The following is a 23,314-nucleotide window of genomic DNA, read 5'->3' as shown; positions in this document are numbered from 1 at the left end:
GCTAACTCCTCTGCTCTTAACACCCCATTCTTAGGGTACATCTACACTACCTGCCAGATCGGCAGGTAGTGATCGATCTATCAGGGATCGATTTATCATGTCTAGTGTAGACATGATAAATCTATCCCTGATCGCTCTGCTGTCAACTCTGGAACTCCACCACGGGGAGAGGCGGAAGCGGAGTCGACGGGGGAGCGGTGGCTGTCAATCCCGCGCCACGAGGACGCGAAGTAAGTGATTCTAAGTCAATCTAAGATACATCGACTTCAGCTACGCTATTCTCGTAGCTGAAGTTGCATATCTTAGATCGATCCCTCCCCAGTGTAGCCCAGGCCTTAAAGACAGGGAGAGTTTCCCAGCTAGTGTTTGAGTCAATAAAGCAGCAGAGCATTGACTTACCCAAGGAGGACTCAAGGACAAGGAAGGGTTTGATGGTTAAAAAAAATCCCCATATATATCAGACATACAGCAACATTGGATGTATGAAAGGCCTGATCCAACTCCCATGGAAGTCAGTGGAAATTCATCGCCTTTAAGGGATGCTGCAGTGCTTTACCCGGCTAGTTCTTTTACTTATTATTGCACAAGTGCAGAACTCCTTCCAAGTGGCTCCTTCCAGTGGGCTGGATTTGATGACCTCTCGAGGTCCCTTACAGCCCTACATTTCTGTGATTTTATGACAAAACATTGGATTCTAAACGTACAGAAAACCTTCCCAGAAAGCAAGACTGACAAGCTGTGGAGTTGGACCAAATCTGGCCCAATGCTCGTTGACCATCTAAATAGAACTTACTCCCATCATGAACTACAGCCCCTACTGGGATGTGTAATTGCAGGGGCATCCGAACAACCTGTCCACATCTCCCCTGGTCCCATCACCTTTCTCCATTGCCCCATCCCCACCCTGGAACGGCTCCAGTGCAGGTAGCAGAGAATTGGAAGACCCAGGTGTATGCCTAGCTTGTGCAAAGGCCATAAGGCACTGTCTCATCTGGCCCCAGCTATAAAAATGAGACCATGAATGTGAATTTTAGAAGGTAAAATGGTCGGTCTTTATTTAGCGTTCCACTATAAAAATAAAATAAATACATTATGCAAACACCCTTCTAAGTTCTCTAGCGAGTTCAAACTGTCCCAGCAAAAGTACGAGACAAACGGATTCAGGGCATGATGCTGGGTTATATTTGACGATTTTTAGCTACAGAAAAATAAAAATATTTACTAATCATTTTGAAAACAGACAATTTATGTCTGTTGCAGTGGATCATTCATGAAGACATTTTTCTTCCTGTTTGATCCTCTTGGATTTTTCCTTTTCTTTTGTCATTTTCTTCCTTTTGGTTTTATAGACAGGGGAATGCAGGAACTGTGTGTTTGTAAAGGGGTCACCACGCCTCAATTTGCTGCAGAATAAAAAGGGTTAAATATTATTAACCAACTATCATAATACAAATAATTAAAGTGCTAATCAAACTTAGGCCTGTTCTAAACTTGCAAGTTTTACCCATATAACTATTCCATTAGAGGCATGATTTTTTTTATTTTTTTACCATAATAGTTATACCAGTATAAATCACCTTGGATTTTAACTGGTGTAACTTTATTCCTCCTTCAAAAGGAAAACAGACATACTAGTATAAAGGTTCTTTATACGGATATAAAATGTGTTCACACTAGGGAAGGGTCTTCTTCCAGTGCTTGCAAATGTCCATTCTAACATAGATGTGAGCACACCCTGAGCACAATTGCTGGAATTTTCCCCCTTAGTGGTATCCGTTGGGTTGGCTCCAGACCTCTGGTGCCGCGTGCTTATAGCGCCGGTATAAAGGGCCCTGCCGACCCCGCTCCCCTTCAGTTCCTTATTACCACCTGGGACGTTTCCTGGACCCCCTCATTGCTCACATAATCCTTCTCTTAGTAGTTTTTAATCCAGTCTTTACTAAAATTACAGCTACTAATTACACTAGTTAGGTTAGTTTGACTTGTTTTAGTTCTTAGATAGTATTAGATGCCTCGGTGCTTCATTTGCAGGGTTGTCTGCTTCCCCAGTGCTAGGGCATGGCTCGGTCACTGGGTTTCAAGCCCTGCACTTCCTGCGGTAAGTCTATGGCTATACCGGTATGGTTAAAGCAGTACAGCTTTCAAGTGTAGACAAGGCCTGAAGATAGCTGGTAATATGCAAAACAGAGAGACCCTCGCAATGAGAAAATGCCCCTATGCTGGAGAGATTGATGCACTGAGTTTTTAGAGCATCTTTAGAGAAATCATCCACTGTTTTGTAACTACTCAGATATTCTGCTTACTGGCAAAACAATGCACCCGTCATGAGAACTTGACTGAATCAATGGTACTTGTTGTAATATCTTTAATATACATATACAAAACTGCTTTGGATGTCTCAGAATACAGTGAAGTACAAATGTTGCTTTCTGTTCCTATTCCTTGTATAGCTAGGAAACGGAATTTTATTTTCTACTATCCCTCCACCTACTTACTATTACACTTTAGAGATTTCTTACTTACAGGGATGGGTATGTATAGGGTTGCGATTTAAATTTCAGCAATTCAACAATAATGGTGAGTAATAAACCTAGCAAAGGGTTGTGCTAGACATCAGCTCTTGGACAGTAAGTCTACAGAACTCCACGCAGGTATCTGTGCTAATTGATCCCAAGGCAGGATTGTGGCCTAAATTCAACATGATTCAAGTGGATGCCACAAACAGATACAGAACATACAATTGCTCAGAAAGGGCCTGATCCTGCAAAGGGATCACGCAGGTAGACTCTCAACTCAGCAAGTTCCCACTGACTTCAGAGAGACAGGTGTAAGGGTCTGTCTAGGCAGACCAGGGCCTAAGGCACATACCTATTTTATGGAGCCAAGTGTTTTTGTTCTGTTGGTACCCCCGTCACTTCTTGTAGGCAAAAGGCTGTTTTAGGAGGATTTGGATGAAGGTAGGGAAGGGACTAGGTCTAGCCACCTGACTGGGGAGGGCAGGACAAGCAGTAGGGGCAGCCGGCACACAGGAAAAGCCCATTTCAACAAGAACACAAGTGTGCAGGGGAGGCGCGCTGGGGGGTTAGAAATACGGACCTATTGAGTTTCGGTTCTGCATAGCAAGCCGGGTCCAGCCTCCGTCTGGTCGGACGTGCCGAAGACTCTTCTGAACTGATGGATGACCGAAAGCTGGCATTGGTCAGATCTTGCAGGGCTTTGTTCTCTGTAAAGACAGGGACGTTTGAAAGGATTTATTCAAAATATTGCCAATTCCCTGACAAAGCCCATTTAAATCCACCCTGAGACATCACCTGCGAGTGGAGAAGAGAATGAGTAATGTCCAGCCAGAGTCCTCTGAAAGTTGCAGCTGGCACCTTTCCCTTCACCCCCAAACACAGGAGACTGTTTGGGAGGTTGGGAGGTTTCTCCACCTCCTTTGGTCCAAAACCAGGATTATTGTTCAAAAGCCATTTTTTTTATCGTGTATGATGGTAATTTTTCATTGCGGTAGGGCCAGCAAGCCCCAGTCAGCAGCAGGGCTGTATTGTACGTACAAAAAGTTATTGACAGTACGTTCTTTGGGGAAGGGACGATCTAAAAGACACAGCAGGTGGGTAAGAGCTAAGGAAGCTGCGTAGCTGGGAGAATTCCAGAGCTAACTATGGAACCCGGATGTAACTGCAGCATCTATTGAAAACCTGCATGTGGCCCCATTAGCCATAATTAAGCTACTGGGCCTATTAAATTTTGCCTTTCTTCAGATGCCTTACGCCCTCTAATGCAAGAGACTGGGAGAAAGCTGATGGGGAGCTAAAATTGAACCCTAGGATCCATCTACCCCCGTGGAGTTCACGTTGTCTGGATGAGGGGAACGGGAGCATTTCAGAATGAATCAGATGAATGGAGATGCAGGATCCCTTATCAAGTAAGTATGTCGGCAGCCTCTGGCTCGGAGTTTGTGTGTATTTCTATACAAAATTATGCCTCTCTTATTTTAATGCATGAGACACGGAAATAAAAACTCTGTAGCAACATTTAATCACTCTCAGTGCAGCGTTTGCCTCAAAGGCCTCACAGCATACCCATGAGTCTAAGCAGCTGGATCCATCCTGTGTGTGTTCACAGGGGCACATGAGCTTCAGACCGACTCTATGAGAGGCACAGAAATTCTAAACCCTTGGGTTAACTCTGGAAGAATCTACAAAGACCCCATATTACCATGACTTTGTTCTTTGCTTCCATTAACTCCTGATAGTTCCTCCGACCCAGAGCATGGAGAACCCTACTAGGGTCAGAACAGGAAGCAAGTGCAGTAAGTTGTTGGAGCATTTTCCCCCAGGTTGGAGAAACGTTTAAACGTCTCTCCAGCAAAGCTGGTGTCCTGCTGCTTTCCCAACAAAGCACGGAGAACAAGTGGAGTTCCCACGAGCACAGATTGCTCTGCAAAGGATGAAGCCGCGGCCTGGATAAAATGTGGGTTTTTCTGAGGGCCCATTGGGTTGAAGGGGCTCACATCTCAGCCCGATTGAGGGTGAGTTCTAAAAGTGCTCAGCACTGGTTTAACTCCACTGTGGTTGACTTCCACAGGCGGGGAGTTAGCCAATGCTGAGTTCTCTTCAAACATCCCATCTGTAGTCTCTCTCTCGGGTCTTGTCTTCACTGCAAAACCAACTCAAATTATAACTCAAATGACGCCCTTAACTTGAGTCCCCTCCACACACAAAAAACCCTGAACTCAAGTGCGCTGGTGCTTTTAACTCGAGTGGGCCGGCCAACGCTCCAGCGAGTGCAACCCGTCAGCTGCTAACCCAACCATTTCTGCAGTGTGGACACAGGCTATCACAACTCAAAAGCTGCTGGTTCTCGGCACCCATCCCACATTCCTCCCTCTTGTGCCCAGAAAGCACAGACAAGTTTTCCAAGAATTCCTTGAGCGGCTCAGTTTACTGCAGTTTGCAAGCACTGTGAGGTGTGGGCTCAGATGTTATCGGACAGTGATCAACATCTTGCCAGACAGTCTAGATGAAGAGGCACAACGGCAGAGGCAAGAAGAACAAACCCCTGCAGCAGTGGTCCTCAGCCTTTCCCTGCCCGCAACCAAAACAGCATCCAGAGATTCTGGCAAAAATATAAATGAAATCCCAAGTCACTGAAGCCAAATCGAGGCGTGGTAAGGGCTAGTGGCTGGATTCACAACCTGCTGAATGGAAAGTATCACAAGGAATTCAACAGGCTTTGAATCAGGCCCCAACTTAGTAGAACTTTTCTTTTTCTCCAGTTAACATTCAGATGGTGGAGGGCAACAAAAATGCCCAAGATTCATACATAATCTGTGTTTTAAATAGTAATGATCAGAGTATTTATTGTTCTACAATATAATCACTTCCACCTTTCCCTTATACAGTCAATATGCTAATCATTCACAACAATCCCTTTCCTCTCCCTCTACCCCCGCCACTTACCACTTCCTGGCGACGCTGTACTTTGGCAAGGGTCTTTTGAACTGGCCTTTGCTTTCTTCCGCCCACAACTGCCTCCCGACGTTTGCTCGATGTAATTTTCTTTAACGATCGCAGAGCTCTTTGGCAGAGCGGAGGCTTTTCCTGCAATTCTGTGGTCTGCAGCAGTCGGGGGCTCCAAGCGTGGGAGACTTTTGCTGCAGGGGTTGAAGGCCAAAGCTTCAGAACGGGCTGCAGAGGAGAAATCGATAAGGCCTGGATTTCCCACCGTGGAATTCGTCCTGCCTGGCTCACTGATCAGTGCCTCCAGGTAGGAATCTGGCTCCGTTTTGAAAACGGTAACAGGCAGAAAATTCTGTTCCACTGGATCAGCCTGACTGAAGGCAGAATCGGCTACGCCTCTAGTCTGAGAAGCGAAACTCTCTCTGCTCTCAGGGTGAGCCTCTGGAGGGTCAACAACATAGGTTTTTCTCTTAGTCTTAGATCTGGAATCGGCCCCTTCCTTTACGGCGTTCGTATTGTTGGCGACTCTGTCCAGCACCTCTATGGGGCTGTAACACTGTTTTTTATTGCTCTGAACAGCTGAGGTTCTCTGAGCCTTTTGGATCTTGTTAGTTTTGCTCTCAGGAACACGCTCAGAGCGGGTGATTTCACCCCTCTTTAAACCTGGCAGGACAGGAATTGAGCTCCCTGTAAGGTCGGAAGGAGACACAGTGTACGTTTTCCTGCTAGGTTTAGTATTACTTGATGAATCCTTATCGTTGCTTTTATCTACACTTTGCACATCTGCACACGGACCAGAAGTCTCTGCTTCACTTCTCTGAGGGTTACATTTGCCCTCTTTGCTCGTTTTTCTCTTGCTCTTCTGCCCTTTTTTAGCCTGGCATTCAGCTTTGCCTGTTTTGGCCTCTGGCATTTTGGAACTGCTTTGCACATTCTCCTCACTACAGTCATCTGCTTTGCTGATTCTAATGGTCTTCCTGGTTGCTTTTGGTTTTGTACATTTCACGTTCGCACCCAGCAAATCCTGCTGCAAAGCTGGTATGCTGGAGCCCTGTTTTTCCAAGCGCGGGGGACTTTGAGGACCACCACGGCTTAATGGAGCTTTATGACTTAACGAGGCAGAGTGTGGACTTTGGAACTGGCTCTCCATACTACTCAGTCTCTCAGCAAAAGACTCTCGATTTCTTTCTTGTGGTAACAAGACCTTTTTTTCCACCTTCTTCGACTGCCCTACATTCAACACCTGCGTTCTTCTGCAATCTTTGGCTTTATCACTCTGTCCCGCAGCACAGCCGCTGCTCGTCTGTAACGGCACCTCTTCCAAAGCATCCCCGGGAGTCTGCCACGCGGGCTTGTGTGCTTCCGATTTGCTCCCGTTCAAACCTTTAGCCTTGGATACCTCTTTAGCACTCGGGGGGCTCTCTTCTTCACAAAGTACATCCGAAGTACTTTTAGGCTGAATTTTAAGTGCATCTCTTTTCTTTTTGCCTTTGCTGACCTTTTTGACAACTGTAGTTTCAGCAGCTTTGGCTTGGCCGTTACTTTGACTTTTGGCTTCTAATGTAATAAACTCAGCAACTCGGCTGAAGTTATGATCCACTTCAGCAGCGCACAGAGTCTCTTCAGGCTGCAACAGGTCACGGGGAAGCCCTTTATCTGGGGATTCTGGTTTAGGATCGCTATCGGGCTCCGAAGGCAAATCCAAGAGATCGAGAGAGTTCAATTTGACCGACATGCTTGTTTTCCTGGCACAGCTGTCCCCACCAACGCTCCAGTTCGACGCACAATTTGAGCTGATATCTAGGGGTACGTCCACGGCAGAAGATGGAGTGCTTGTCATAAAGACAGTGACACGTTTCTTCCTTTCAGTTATGTGTCCATGCAGGTGTACCACACTATCACTACATGGTCTTGTAATCTTCTCACATTGAGGCAGAGGAAGATTATTAGCCAGAGTAGATACTGGGAAACTTTCAGAACTTTGTGGGGTACATGACGAGGATTCTACAATGAAAAAAAAAAAAAGAATTATATATATATATATATCTACATATCATCCTAAAGTCAACGTGGCAGACAACAAATCACCTTCTGCAGCACCAGAAAATCTCATCAACTCTTATCTGTGACTCTCACATTACCACGGATCCCACAGGACAGACGGTGGCATCTCTTTCATGAGACAAGGTTGTGCTTTTCTAGTGGAGAATCAACAAATTGTCTGTGCTGCAGAGATGCTTATTTAGCTCTCCTCAAAACAGGAGAATGGTCCAAAGCACAATCCCAGACCCCAACATGCCAGGTATTTCGGGAGGTTCAAAATCCAAATCAGAAAATTTTATTATTTATATTGTAGTAGCGCATGGACCAGAACCCCACTGTGCTAGGCGCTGCACACACATACCGGTGGGGAGAAGGGGGAGAGGGAACCAGGATTCATTATCCAAGGCAATTCAGCCATCAGGCGAAAGGTCAGTTGCTGGAAAATATTGCTACACATGTTAACTAAGAGTATGTCTACACTGCACTCAGACCTGACACACTACCCACCCAAGTACAATCCTGCCCCGGCCCTGGGTATGTACTCGGGGAACTAGCCCAGGCCACTACCCACGCCGCTGCGGCATCACTGCTAGTTTGAGCAAAGCTACCGCGTGTCCATCTCACACGGTGTAGCTGCGCCTCTCGACTGCAGGGCAGCCGTACCCTTTGTGTGTCACCACCGTACACAGCTGGTCCAGCCTATGGTAGAACAAGACCCTTGAATGGTAACAAAGCGCATGTCACCCAAACAGAAGCATTTAAAAATAATACATCAGTAAGACAAAACCATGAACAACACCGACGAGAGAGATTCAACTCTTCAGCACCAGGCAAAGTTCTCGTGGTTTGTATGGGCATAAACTGGCTGGAATGTACGTGAACTAGAATCAGAATGGCTTATCTGCGTGTCGTGGGAGTCTTTGGCACAAAATGGTTGGATCCCAAAGTATGGGCCCATACTTCTCTCTCTAAGCACTTCCACACTGTAGCAATTGCTACTGAAAGTCCTAGGAGAGCTCAATCTCTACCGTAGCCATGATGTTCAGGGGTGTTCCTGGTTTGTAGCACAGCAACCACCACGGTGCCCTAGGCAGCCCCAGCTGTGTTCCAGCAATATCATTAGTATTCCCACGACACCAATACAGCCACAGCGTCCAAGCGGACGAGTTAAATGCACATCTGTTCTGTCTGTACTGCACTGAAGCACACCAACAGTTGTCCTAGGAGAACAGACAAAGATGGAATTTACCTCCAAAAATCAGATGAGAGTCAAGAAAGGCAGGTTTCAGTTCAGCTCCTTCGCTCAACCTCTGCCCGTTTTTCTCCCGGCTTGCTAACGGCTCCTCCACGAGCCGAGATGAGGTGGTGGTTGTGCTTTTACCCAGCTGCTCTGGAACGGATGTCTGGAGCCCTAGCGGGAACGTCTGCATGCCTGCAGAGCTACCGCCTCGGCGTCTCTCCCCGTCATCTACTTCACACACCGGGACCCTCATCGGCATCGCTGTCATTCTGCAGCGCAAAGAGAGGTGATCAAAGGAAAAGCGGTAACGGAGCAGATCACACGTCTCCAGGCCTTGCTTCAGGACAGCACCAAAATCCACCCCGACTTGGGACAGCACTTCAGCATGTCCGTCACGGTAAGGATGTGCCCAACTGCTTTCCTGAATGGTTACAGTGCCGAAGCAAAGAGGAACGTGTGCCAGCGTGGCCAGATTTGATCCCTGCTGAGCAGTCATTTCACATAGGTGGGAAAGCATGTGTCACTTGGGGCACAGCCTCTGTGGGAGGAAACAAAATCTGAAGGGAGATGGAAGCAGGGCCATCCAGGACACAGGTTTGAACGATAGTGTGCTGGGGCTATACCAGGACCTGAACTTGGGACACGACAAGGAAGAAACAGATTTTCAGATATACTGTTTTAAGAACAGATCACATTTGCAACGGCATTTCCCAAAACACGCAGCTAAATTGTAGCCATGCGTGGGTTACGGCTAAGCATTTACTCTTAAGCATAGAGAGGCAGAGGGGGTTAGTGGAGACAGCACTAAACTGGGACTCAGGTGACCTGGACTCTATTCTCAGCTCTGCCACTGGCCTGCAGAGTGACCTTGGGCAAGTCACTTACTCACTCTGTGCCTCAGTTTCCCCATCTGTAAAATGGGGATAATGATACTGATCGTTGTAAGAGTGCTTTGAGACCTACTGATGAAAAGCACCACACAAGAAATAGGCATTATTATGATTAATAATATAACACTGCAGAGATACATGGTGCTTTACAAACCTAGGTCCCAATCAAGCAAAGCACTGAAACGTATATAACGTGAAGCACGTGGACAGCCTATTGAACTGACATGTTTAAAGTTACACACATGATCTTAGCCTCGTTTGAACATTTTCAGGCTTACCTAGCAAGTGGAGAGACCCCAAGATGTGCATCTGTGAGATCATCAGTCCAGCTGCCCTCAACGATGGTGTTGTTCTGTCCCTCAGATAACAGCAGAGAACCTGAACGGTACTAGAGTGTGGGAAAATGGCATGGTCTGTTAAGGTTTCTGTAATAAACCAACACACTGTACTGTGTAGGAACGACACAAGTTCTGATCTTGGTTTTATGGAAGGGATTTTTTTGGATGCCAACCTGTTGGAAATTACACACTGCCACTTTATATAGTACATAGATCCTTTTGAGCATTTGGCCATTGAAAATGAGAATACTGGGATTTTTATTATATTTTATATATATATTATATATAAAAATTGTTTTAAAGACCCTCATACGAAATTGCCCCCTCCAAAAGTAAAACAGAACAAGCCAGGAATGAGACGGTGCTGGGAGACTGCACTAGTCTCTCTCAGGTGAGAAAGTCTCTAGCCCTTATAACTGGAAAGTTTGTCTTCCCAGTATGAAGAGATGCAATATGATCTCACTGAGTCTGTAGCAGCTCCAAGGGGTTTGTGAATCATTCCTGTTCAACTCAGTGGGGTGTCGACTGAAACCTAATGATGGCATTTCAAATTTCATTTTGTGCCATAACTATTTGTATTACCATAGCACCTTGGAGCCCCAGTCATGAACCAGGACCCCACTGTGCTAGGCACTCTACAAACACAGACCAAAAGATGGTCCCTTCTGTAAAGAGGTAGATTTCTTTAGCAAACAACCAGCCCCTCTGGGATTCTTGGCAGAGCTTGAAGCCTGGGTAGAGTATGGCCAGCCTTCCCCCAGGGTGCCAAACCTGGAAAGGTGGGTTAGATATATACATGGGCTTGGTCTACATACAGATTTTGCACCAGTGTAACTACGTCGTTTAGGGTGTGTGTGTGATATTTTACCGACAGAGTGAAATTACAACAAGCTAGTGTGGACACAGTTATACCAGTATAAAGGCACCTTATACTAGTGTAGCTTACTCCCCTTTCTGCATGGGAATAGGCTATGCAGGTATAACTGCATCCACGCTAGAGGAGGTTGACCTAACTACATCACACAGGGCATGACATGTTTCACAGCCCTGAGTAATGTAGCTAGGTCAATCTAATTTTTAGGTGTAGACCAGGCCTCAGAGACCTTCGGGTTGTAACTCATCTGCTAAAATTGAGCTAGAGGTATTGGGCTGTGCCCACATTGGTGTTAATTGGCAATTTCAAATAGAGATAAACGAGTTCAGCTGAGCTAATTCATCCGAAGGGAAAAAAAAAAAAAAATCTACCTCAAGGCCAACAGGAGCTACTGCCTGCAACCTGACCCTTTAATTTGGTCACTGATATTAACATATAGCTAAAACCAAGGTACTGTGTAGAGTAAGCAGGTAACGTTTCCAAACGACGACATGAGGAGCAGTCCTTGGACAGGAGCCACAGATATTTCACTCCTTCCCAAACACACACGAGTACTCGGAGCCCCACCGCCTACCTCGGAAGGTCTGCTCATCTTAATGGCCGTCAGCAGGTTACCATTCAGAAATGCTTCCAGTTGTTTGAGGGTTTTATTCTGTATCAGAAAAGTCATGTTTTACAAGACTGGAATTTAAAATTTCTCTAGACACAGCTGAAGAGAAGCTAATATTGGGAGCAGAGAGCAGTGCCACTCAGCCCGACGGGGGAAACAAGGGCATGCTATGAGACACTAAAGCTCCCAGCAATTACACACCAGTAATAAGTCTCAGGCTACATTGGTTACAATGAAAAGCTATAAAATGCGATCCAATTGCAAACCGACGCAGCAAAGCATGCCTGAGTTTGCAGGGAGCCTGGGCTGCCCGGAACAACAGCTCTGAGAGGGGTAAACAGCCCCATTAATTTCAGAGGGTGCCAACAGGTTATAGTTTAAATAGCAACACTTCGCTATTTCACTGCTCAGAGCATATGAGAAAAAGAGAGGGAGGAGTATCATCGTTTAATTAAAATGCTCATATTATGGGTAGGCCTTTGACAATATATGGTGGGATAGAAGAGGTGGGGGGAGGGAATGGGTTTGGTTGCCCTGAAGATTTGGGAAATGCTGCACTGCTGGAAGGGGCGCGGATACCAAGGTGATGGCATGGTGCAAGCACCTGAGTAGAGCTTAGCCGCCTGGAAAGCCTGGACAGTTTGCATGTCGTGACTACATGGGGCAATTGACCAGCACAGCTATACCAGAATTATTATCCCCTGGCAATTTCCCTGTATAGACAAGCCCCCAGAAACCTAGTATCTTCCCTTGAGATAGCGTCTCGACTGGGGACTACTGAAGACAATGAAGGGCCCACCTGAACTATTAAACCACCATATCCAGAATGCAGTTACAACACCATCAACACACAGTTTGCACTTGCAGTATAGACATGACCTAACCCCATCTCACTGTGCCTGTACCGGGTCATCACTCGGCTCTGTTCAGGGTTGTATCTCAGTTCAGACACACAGGTAGGCTTAGTCTACGTCACAAGAGGGCGGAGTTGTAACTGTCTCCCTGGACAGTTGCTGGGGAGAATGGAACCCAGGTTCAATACTATGGTTGGATTGTTTTTTTAAACAAGATTTAAAAAAAAAAAAAAATAGGTTAGTAAATTCTGAAATGTTTTGATAGCAAAAATTAAGTTACGTTCTTTTTCTTCCTGGCTAGGCTCTACGGAGGTGGTGGCACGGATTGGGACTGCCCCACAACCACAAAGTTCAAGCGTTAGCATGGTACCAGAAAATAGAGTCTCTGCCGAAGCGTCGCATTCTGGAAGTGACATTGCTCCACTTCTTTCTGCAGTAACATCTTCTCGAAGACGAGCCTCTGGCTCGTCGCCTTCTCGGCACTGAGGGCCAGTGCCAGAGCTTTATTATTGCGTTTTAAGGAGACCTTAACTATGGAAGAGTTGTCTACAGGCAAAATAAAAGTAAGATATTACATTAAATCTCTCCTATTCCTGCTACCAGAATAAATCTACACCAGCCAAGGCCCTGCTGCCTGCATGAATCACAGCATGGGTCTGCATTATTAGTGATAATTCTACCATTTCCATCTAGTAATGGACCAATACCATTGTTAAGATTCTTTTTGTTCCTCATATATTTAAAAAAAAAAAAAAAATCCCCTCCTCCTTATTGTCCTTAACTCTGAGGGCTATCAAGTTCTCTTTGTGTCCCTTGGAGTCCCTTATCATTTTTCTACAATTCCTAACTTCTGATTTATACTGATTACTATCAACTTCCCCTTCATTCCATTTGTTAATTTTATTTTTTACAGCTGCCTTCACTTCTCCTCTAAACCTGGCAGTTTTTTTTAATCCAACCTAGCCTTCTTCAATTGTGGTCTTGTGGTTAAGCCACTGGACTAGGAGCTAGGGCATCTGAGTTCAATTCCCAGCTCCACCACAGACTTCCTCAGTGATCTTGAGCAAGTAACTTAGCCACTATGTGCCTCAGTTTCCCCAACGATAAAATGGGGGTAATACTTTCTTCCAGATTTAGACTAAGTTCTTGGGGCAAGGACTCTCTCTTACTACTTGCACGTACAGCACCTAGCACAGTGGGACCCTGATCTTGATATGAGCCCTGAAGTGCTTTCATAATACAACAACAGACACTCACTTATTATTTTTGTTTTGATTTTTGATACAAGGGAAGCGTTCAGCTTTGCAGTCTTTAAAGCACCATTTTTCTTCTCCCTCATCCGTTCTCTAACACCACTTAGGGAGAAAAAAGATGTATCCACCGCCTCCTGAGACGCCATGGTTGAAGAGCCCTGAGAGAGAGAGAGAGCGCGCGAGCGAGCAAGAGAGCAAAGTGAGTTACTGCTTGTATATTTTCAGAAAATAAAGGCTGCAGTTGTAGGGGAACTCGCCCCAAAGGGGAAATGCTTCTCCATCTTTATCCCCTCCCAAGCAAACAGTTCTGAGCCCAAAACACCAGATCAGCTCTTTTTCCCTACAGCCTACACATCCCCATGTCTTATAATTAATGTTGCCTTTCCCAGACAGTGAGAATGGACACCAAAATCGCTGCAAGTGTAATACAAAATCCAGTCTTCATGTGTGGATCTTGATGGAGTTTTCCTGTCCTATAAAGACAGGTTTCCAGGGGAGTCAATTGCAGAGAGCCTCAATATGCACTCCGGCTCCATCAACCCAGCCTTGCAAATCACTTTCTCCAGCATCAAACAGCAAAGGCCAGGTTTCCCTCCACCCATTCATCTTGATGATCTGGAATGTTTACAAAACCTAGTTTGTTGGGGTGATGGTGGGCCAGGGCCCCCAACCTGCCCCACAGTAAATGAGCCACCTGGTACCTCCCATTGCACTGAAAGGGATCATGCGGATTTCCATTCACCATGTGAGATCAGGAGATCCCTCTCCCCAAAAAACCACCACAAAGTGTACTAACCTGCATGGACTCAGTTTTCCCAGTGAAACTTGCAGAGGTTTCTTGCAGAGGTTTCTAGTAGAGCCGTTCCAGCCTCCCAGCCAATAGCAGCCCCAACACCAGGGCAGAACTGTATGGAAGAAACTGGCGATCACTAAACTATATATATATATATATAAAAACAAACAAACCATCCCAAAGGCAACCCCCACTCAGGACCTTCTCAGATTCCCATTTAAACCAATGGGCTAGAAAAATGGGAGATGCTTTAAAAAATGTTAATTAACAGATTTCATGCCAGAGAGACAAGGTGGGTGAGGGAATATCTTTTATTGGATCAATTTCTGTTAGTGAAAGAGACGAGCTTTCCAGCTACAGAGCTCTTCTTCAGGTCTGGGAACGGTGTAGGCTATGTCTACACTAGAAACTTCAAAGTGCTGCCGTGGGAACGCTCCCGTGGCAGCGCTTTGAAGAGTGAGTGTGGTCATGTGCAAGCTCTCCCAGCGCTCCTGGTAATCCACCTCCACGAGGGGATGAGCTCCGGGCGCTGGGAGGCGGCTCCCAGCTCTCTGAGCCTGTCCACACTAGCGCTTTAAAGCGCTCAAACTTGCTGAGCTCAGGGGTGATTTTTCACACCCCCAAACCAGCAAGTTAGAGCGCTATAAAATGTAAGTGTAGACAAGCCCGTATTCCGAGTGTCACCGCTAAATGCAAGGTGGACAGACTGTTTAGCATAAGTAGATAGCACATATTGTAAGGAACCATTCAAGGTAAAGTGATCACTCATTTCCCCAGGTCACACAAGCCCAGTGGGGCTCTGTTCTGGTACCAGGGTCCCCACGTTTACATCGACTCACAGGATCAGTGCCTAGCCACCCATCTCTGCTGTCAGAATCAGCTGCATCAGGAAACTCAGTTAAGACTGAGTTCCACTTTACAGTCTGCAGGGGCACAAACTACAGGTCTGATCCTACAACCAGCTGTGATGTCAGTGGGACCGGGCTGGTCACAGGGAGAGGTTTCCAGAGTTGGCAGCTGTGTTTAAACTGGGTCCTTGAATTGTGCTAACCCTGCCGCAGTTAATTCTGGAGCATAATGGGAGCCCAAGACAGAGGCACAAAAATGGAGTTAGAAGCCCCAAAATATACATATTTTTGAGAGATCTTGATCTATGTAAATGCTAGATGATTATCTAGATAGATAGATAATCAAGACCTCTGAATCTATACAAAACAGGAAATGACTACTGCAGTATGCTTTCCTAGGAAAAGGATCTGGAGGTCATATTTAGCTTGTGGTCCACTATGAGTCAACAGTGTAACGCTGTTGCAAAAAGAGCGAACATCATTCTGGGATGTATTAGCAGGAGCGTTGTAAGCAAGACACAAGAAGTAATTCTTCCGCTCTACTCCGCGCTGATTAGGCCTCAACTGGAGTATTGTGTCCAGTTCTGGGTGCCACATTTCAAGAAAGATGTGGAGAAATTGGAGAAAGTCCAGAGAAGAGCAATGATTAAAGGTGTAGAAAACATGACCTATGAGGGAAGATTGAAAAAACTGGGTTTGTTTAGTCTGGAAAAGAGAAGACTGAGAGGGGACATGGTAACAGTTTTCAAGTACATGAAAGGCTGTTACAAGGAGGAGGAGGAGAATTGTTCTTTTTAACCTCTGAGGATGGGACAAGAAGCAAGGGGCTTAAATTGCAGCAAGAGAGGTTCCTGACTTTCAGGGTGGTTACGCACTGGAATAAATTGCCTAGAGAGGTTGTAGAATCTCCATCATTGGAGATTTTTAAGAGCAGGTTAGACAAACACCTGGTCAGGGATGGTCTAGATCGGGGTGGGCAAACTTTTTGGCCCAAGGGCCACATCCGGGTGGGGAAATTGTATGTAGGGCTGGGACAGGGGGATGGGGTGTGGGAGGGATTGCGGGGTATGGGAGGGGCTCAGGTCAAGGGATTGGGGTGTAGGAGGGGTGCAGAGTGTGGGAGGGGGCTCAAGGCAGGAGGTTGGGTGCAGGAGGGGGCTCAGGGCAAGGGGCTAGGGGACTCAGGGCAGGGGGTAAGGGTGTGGGGTGCAGGAGGGGTTGGGGTGCAGGCTCCGGCCCAGCACTGCTTAGCTCGAGCGGCTCCAGGGTAGCAGCAGCACGCAGGGGGGCTAAGGCAGGCTCCTTGCCTGCCCTGGCCCCGTGGCGCTCACAGAAGTGGCCAGCATGTCTGGCAGTGGCTCCTGGGGTTGGGACACGCGGCTGTCACGCGCTGCCCTCACCTGCGGGTACCAAACCCAAAGCTCCCATTGGCTGCGGTTCCTCGTTCCCGGCCAACGGGAGCTGCATGGGGCAGTGCCTGCAGATGAGGGCAGCATGCGGAGCCCTCTGGCCCCCTCTCCCCCAGAGGCTGCAGGGACGTGGTGCCATCTGCTGCTGGGAGCAGCGCAGGGCCAGGGCAGGCAGGGAGCCTGCCTTAGCCCCACTGTGCCACGGGGCTGGCAATCCCGTCCTGACGGGCCACATCCAGCCCGTGGGCCATAGTTTGCCCTCCCCTGACTTAGATAATATTCAGTCCTGCCACGAGTGCAGTGGACTGGACCAGCTGACCTCTCGAGGTCCCTTCCAGTCCTATCAAGATCTCTTTAACCTGCCGGGAGCTGCCCTCAGGAGGACTCTGGATCACAGCATTAACCCGTCCCCCAGCTTTGGATGTTTGCAATTTACAAAGGGGGCATGCGGGGGATGACAACACCAGAGAGTTTCACAGACATCCCCTTCTCCCCCAGCAATCCAGCACAGCAGGTGCTGCTGACTTTCAAATGCTTTGCTTCACACTGTGTTTCTCTTTACTTTAAAAGAACAGGAATACTTGTGGCACCTTAGAGACTAACACATTTATTTGAGCATAAGCTTTTGTGGGCTACAGCCCACTTCTTCGGATGCCCACGAAAGCTTATGCTCAAATAAATGTGTTAGTCTCCAAGGTGCCACAAGTACACGTCTACCCCGACATAACACAACCCGATATAACACAAATTTGGATATAACGCGGTAAAGCAGTGCTCCGGGTGGGGCGGGGCTGCGCACTCCAGCAGATCAAAACAAGTTCGCTATAACGCGGTAAGATTTTTTGGCTCCGAGGACAGTGTTATATCGGGGTAGAGGTGTACTCCTCCTTTTTGCGGCTTCAGACTAACACGGCTGCTACTCTGAAACATCTTTACATTGCAACCCTGCAGACCCCCGGACAACGGGGCACTAGCCTGAGCAGAGATTGTTCAAGGCAGGGGTTTTCACACAGGGGGTCATGAGGTTATTACATGGGGGGGGGTCGTGCGCTGTCAGCCTCCACCCCCAAACCCCGCTTTGCATCCAGCATTTATAATGGTGTTAAATATATAAAAAATATTTTTAGTTTATAAGGTGGGGGGGGTCACACTCAGCGGCTTGCTGTGTGGAAGGGGTCACTAGTACAAAAGTTTGAGAAGCACTGCTCTCGGGGTTTCAGTCGCTCTCTGAGCCCGAGCGATTAGGGAGTGGGGCAGGAGGGGCTGAGAAGGGGTTTCCTTGCCTGTGTCGCCAGATCTCCGCCGGCTGCAGCCCCGGGCACTCAGGGGGCTCCCCAAGTAACACCCCTCACTTACCCGCTCGCGTGCAGCGCGCGCCTACATCTTCAGCCCAGCCCCTGCGCGGGGCTTTCACCCACGGGAGGCTCGGGACGCCCTGCCCCCGGGAACCTGGGCAATGCAGCGGGATGGGTTTCCGTCTGTAAATGTAAAACAGATTCTCCCCCCCCTCAAAAGGCGCCTGTCCCTTTGCGGGGCGGCATGAGCGGCCGCCGGCGGGCCCAGGCTCGGCGCGGATAGGCGCTGCCCGGCGTGTTGCGATTTGAAATGACTCACGTGACCGCGCTGTTTCAATCGTTCCACAGCTGCACAAGCCGCGGCCAGCCCCCTTCAGGGCTGGGGCTGGGGCCCCCAACGCTGCTGATCCCGGGCTCCCCGGGGCTGCAGCTCCAGCCCAGGGAAACAAAGTCTTTTGACGCATGCCATCAGCTTAAAAATCCCACGCGAAAGGGAACTGCTGCCTTTGTTTCAGCTCCCACCTTTACATCATTAACGCGGGAGGGCTTTTGTAAAAGACATTTTCTGTTTCACTCTGTGCGCGGTCAGCTTCCCTGCCGGATTTCTCCTGGCTTATAGGCCTGACAGCTTCACTTTTTAGTCTCTGATCCAATTTGCTCTCATGCAGGAGTACAATGCTGCGGTGTCTGTGTTGCAAAAGTAACAGCGAGTGGTTTGGGTTAAAAAGAGCGGTTTCCCTTTATTTTTTTTTATCAAGTTTTATCATACAATAGTGCACGAGTAGATGTTCTTTGAAAAGATAAAAAAGTGGAACCAAATAATAAGCATCAGATGAGAATTTAAAAACAAAATCGTATAGAGCACATGTGGGGCATTCTACCTGCATAGAGCCAGTTGAAGAATTGGGGCCTATATCTGGTAATGAAGACTGTAACTGTATGTCAGGAAGAGTCAGAACCAGTGGTGTCAATTCATGAGATTTTCTTTAGTATCGTGTGGTGGTGGTTGTTTTTTCTTAAAGCTCCAGCTCCTGGAGTCATTTGATCAGATGAGATCTCTCAGCTTTATTTGTTTATTTTAAGTAGGTTTCTAGTCCTCATGAGTGTGAAGAAAAGCTACAAAATATGAATCTAAAGGCGCAAACACCAGGAGGCATATGCCCCAAATTTATATCATTCTAAAAGTCTCATGATTTTCAAGGCCTCGTTCGTGATTTCTAAATGCTTGAGGTCAGGGTGGATAGATTTAAATCAAGACAATTTAAATCATGATTTAAGTCACCAAGTGAAATGCTTTGATTTAAATCATTGATTTTAATCACCTTTTCCATTTGTACCTCAGTTATTTTCTAAAGAAAGGTGCATTCTCAGTGGTTTGTATAACCATTAAAACATGTTAATATACAACTAATAGAGCCTTTGCATTAGGTTTGGTACATCTTTCTACTGCCTAAAAGGGTACACAATAATTATATATGTTCATTTATACAGTTGTGTAGCTTAATATTTTCAGATCCTTATTAATTAGTGGTACAATTTTAGTATGTTAAAAATGGTGAATGATATATTGCTTATTTACTAGATAATTTACTTTCGGCTCACGATTTGTGTTAAGCTGCATTAGAACGGTAACTGGAATTTAATTAAACACACAAAAAAGCATATAACATTTATTTTTAATAAGCAAAACAAGCCCTTAATACAATACACAACCCATTTTGCCATATTTAGAACACTTGACCTCAAAAGTTAGATGTTTTCCCCCTGATTATTTCTGTGTATAGAAAAGCAGGCTTTAACTCAAAGCTTTGATAGAGGCTCATGGGTTCATCATATTAATTTTTTATTTAAATGTTTAAAGAGATTATAATAAGTGTAGGCCTTAACATATTTTGTATTAAATTCAGATTTCATTTTAAACAGGTTTATTTTTAAAAATAAATAATAATTTACATAACATCAAAAATCTGATTTAAATAAAATATTAATTTATTAATGTTAATGATTAATTTTAAAATCATCAATTTTTAATCCACCCTGCTTGAGGTTGGCAATACCATAGAACATTTTTGTATGAAGTGTAGAAAAGCAATGCATTTTTTAAAAAAGTATTAAAATGAACAATAGAAGTATAACAAAACCTCCTAAAATCGGAGGCTTGTTTTAAAGGAATTCTTTCAGCTCAAATTTGACCCCAAATTTAGGTTTTGTACTTCTATAGACCAAACTGCAGGATCCAGCACCTATCCAAGTACGGTGTGTTTCCTCTCTTTCTGGTGAAAGGATGACATGTAACCACATGTTAAGAGAACATTTTTTAGAATGGGGGGGGCGGGGGCGGGCAGCGATCGATCCAGCGGGGATCGATTTATTGCGTCTAGTATAGACAGGATAAATCGACCCCCGAGCCCTCTCCCGTCGACTCCTGTACTCCAGACTCCTGTACTCCAGCACCACGAGAGGCGCAGGCAGAGTCGACGGGGAAGCAGCAGCAGTCGACTCACTGCGGTGAAGACACCACGGTAAGTCGATCTAAGTACATTGACTTCAGCTACGTTATTCACGTAGTTGAAGTTGTGTAACTTAGATCGATTTTTCCCACCCCTCTCCTCCCCAGTGTAGACCAGGGCTCAGATGTAGAAAACAGAATTGAATGTACTTTTCTATTGCACCTTCTGTGCTCAAAGAATTGCAAATGTAATCAGATTCCTGGGACTTCATTGACAATGGGCTTGTACCAAGGAGGTGCAGTAACTGCAGAGTTAGACAAACACAACGCCCTAATGCAATCAGTAGTAGTTCATACAGAAACCCATCACAGGAGAATCTTCGAATGCTGATGTAAACCCGGCAAAACTATGGCCCACACCCAATGCAGCTCAGCCTCACTTTGAACGATGGTCTGCTTTTTGCATCACAGCTGGTCCCATTTCCACAAGCAGCCAACCATATTTAAATGAAGGAGATGCAGTGGGCAGGCTGTGACTTTGGGAGCTTGATTTCCTTAAAGCAACTCCACTGAAGTCAATGGAGTTAAACTGGGGTCAAACAGGTTGAGGCCCCTGATGCTGAACCCAGCTCCGTTACTAGCATAGACACAGCCTATAGTATCAGGTTAATGGAGGACCTGATGGAAACCTGTTTTGGAAAAGGTCCTTTTTCGGAAAACAATGGTCATGAAGCTATAGACTTGGAACAAGAGATTGCATGATAGTGGAGAGGTGAAAGAAAATGAAGAAGAGAAAATACAGTACCAATTCTGTACATAATATACGGGGTGTTTACTAGACAGCCGCTAATAACAGTACATCAGATGATATTATGGAGATTTTTACATTGGATTTCTTTGGGCCATCCCAACCAGCTTTCTATCGGAGGCAACATTATAATCCAATCTAGGGCACAAACAAGGCTCCTCCATCCCTCTCTAGCATGCTTTTGGCCCGAATGGCTACCTTGTGTTTCTATAATTTAACTCCTTTATAAGGATAGGTTGTTGGCTTATTGCTCCACCCCCAGCCTGAAGGACCAGCGGCCTTCTTTTCATCTGCTCCCTACCCTTTGACCTGTCCAATTTGCGTGGCCCTATCAGGAGTTAAAACTCACACTGGCATAGTTCTCAGGGTCCTTGGAGCACAACAAGCCTTTCTCTCATGGCAAGGTGTGGTCCACAGGGAGGGGAATTGCTATTAAAGGCTATAGTACAAGGACAGGTATTGCTAATTCTAGTCTTACATTAAAAACTGCAAACCTACTGTAATATAAACTGATTGAGCTTTCTTTCCTTCAGCTAATTGGTTTGATGATTTGCTGTTGATCATGGTCTTTTATGAGCTATATCATGGCCAGATTTTAGCGGGTGGCAATAATGGGATTTTCTTGGTTGTTTGGGGTGTGTTTGCTTTTTTCAGTTTTTCCTAATCCCATGAGTATAAGTATAAACTGGGTTAAAATTGTGGGTAATTCGGTTAGTCACATTAGCCTTAATCTCTGGAGGGGAAATCCGCTCCATTGAAGTCAGTGGGACAGTTGCCATTTCTTCCCAGGGGCCAGGATTTCCCTCTTGTAAGTTATCACTCCCCATCCCCCACATCCGCTTCTTACAGGTAGCTACTTTTACCAACAATTAGATTCATCACAGCTCAGAGTGAGGGACTCGATCTCCCTTGTCAGCCAGTCATCAATGTTTCAGGCCAGCCATTCCCCTGTGAAACCCAATGCCTGGACATGTAAAAGGATCACTTAGACGCCAGGCCCAGAGCCCCACCTTAGGGCACACACTTATTTTTTTATTTCTCCCTATTCAGAGCATTGTTTCTAAGCAACAGAAGAAAGCTTCAGCCTTGTGCGAAGCAGTAGCCTAGTTTCCTTCAGCTGCAGCAGAGGAACAACAGCATCAAGAGGGAATTCCATCCTAAAGCTTCCAGGAAATAGAGAGATTCCAAAGCCTCGATCCTTTTAATAACCATTGGACCAGCCAGAGAGTCTGACTCAGGTAATCCACTATTTCTCATATACAGTGCGTGTGCGTGTGCATAAAAAGACGGTCTACAGTCCTGTCGGTAGGATTATTAACTAGATCATTATTTTTCTTAGCATCTTTACAGTGGACTTTCTTTTTCTGAGGGACTCTCAAATGACAGAAAGATATGGTGTGATTTTTTTGAGCAGCGTTCAAAATAAGATTAAGGGGAGACCTTGGATTCCTTAATCTGACATGTTCTGAACTGCTTGGAAACTCCCTCCTTAATTAAATGAAAGGGTGCATTTATTTATTTGGTGTATGCAATCTGGCCAAGCCACAGTGTTCTTAAATGCTGCATTAATAAACATTAGGGCCACGCTTCAGCTGGAAAAAATCATCTCAATCCTCTTGGCTTCATTGAAGTAAATGAAACGACACCGATTTACAGCAGATGAGGATCTGGCCCAGAATATTTACAGGAATCGTTGTTTCAGAGTAGCAGCCGTGTTAGTCTGTATCTGCAAAAAGCATCGAGGAATCGTTGTGCTACTTTTAATAGGTTCGTGGCAAGCAATTGTGTTGGCATTTTGGCACGTTAATGCTGTACATAAGTGCTGTCGTTTTTGATGCCTATTAAAGAGGGCACCTAAATACAGTGGTGATGGGCACATTAGACAGACATATAAACAGCATTCTCACTGCATGTTTGAACCTAAATGTTTGTGGTTTCATGAACTCTGTAAACCCGTGGTCAAGGGGAAGTAATGCATGTAATTTGACTTGTGAACCGTGTACAAAACATTGCCATAACTTTCGCTCATACCCTTATTATCTCCACCCTGGCCTGCTGTAGCCTTCTCCTGTCCAGCCTGTCCTCTTTCCAACCCATCCAACCAAAATCATCTCGTTGGCCCCCTTTCCAGTCCTGTCCCTTAGGGAC

At 46.0% G+C, this 23,314-nt stretch overlaps 1 protein-coding gene and 1 long non-coding RNA gene across 2 annotated transcripts; one reads left to right on the top strand and one right to left on the bottom strand.

The window, feature by feature from the left end:
- Positions 1-1,225: 1,225 nt before the first annotated feature.
- Positions 1,226-18,203, bottom strand: LOC117885162 (shugoshin 2-like). The gene is made up of 10 exons (XM_034786365.1): positions 17,971-18,203; positions 14,361-14,469; positions 13,569-13,722; positions 12,682-12,857; positions 11,422-11,499; positions 9,914-10,023; positions 8,755-9,014; positions 5,463-7,466; positions 3,097-3,223; positions 1,226-1,403 (listed from the first exon to the last, which is right to left on the bottom strand). Exons 2-10 carry the CDS (start codon positions 14,364-14,366, stop codon positions 1,265-1,267), a joined length of 3,054 nt encoding a protein of 1,017 aa, XP_034642256.1. The 5' UTR covers positions 14,367-14,469; positions 17,971-18,203; the 3' UTR covers positions 1,226-1,264.
- Positions 12,747-22,397, top strand: LOC117885163. The gene is made up of 3 exons (XR_004647731.1): positions 12,747-12,874; positions 13,672-13,763; positions 22,217-22,397. It is a non-coding gene; the product is annotated as an uncharacterized LOC117885163 (long non-coding RNA).
- The last annotated feature ends 917 nt before the right edge of the window (positions 22,398-23,314 follow it).

This window comes from Trachemys scripta, chromosome 11 (genome assembly GCF_013100865.1).
Source record: "Trachemys scripta elegans isolate TJP31775 chromosome 11, CAS_Tse_1.0, whole genome shotgun sequence".
In the NCBI taxonomy this organism is placed as follows: Eukaryota; Metazoa; Chordata; order Testudines; family Emydidae; genus Trachemys; species Trachemys scripta.
The sequence above is the reverse complement of the archived record's forward strand: the minus strand, read 5'-3'. Positions and strand labels throughout refer to the sequence as shown.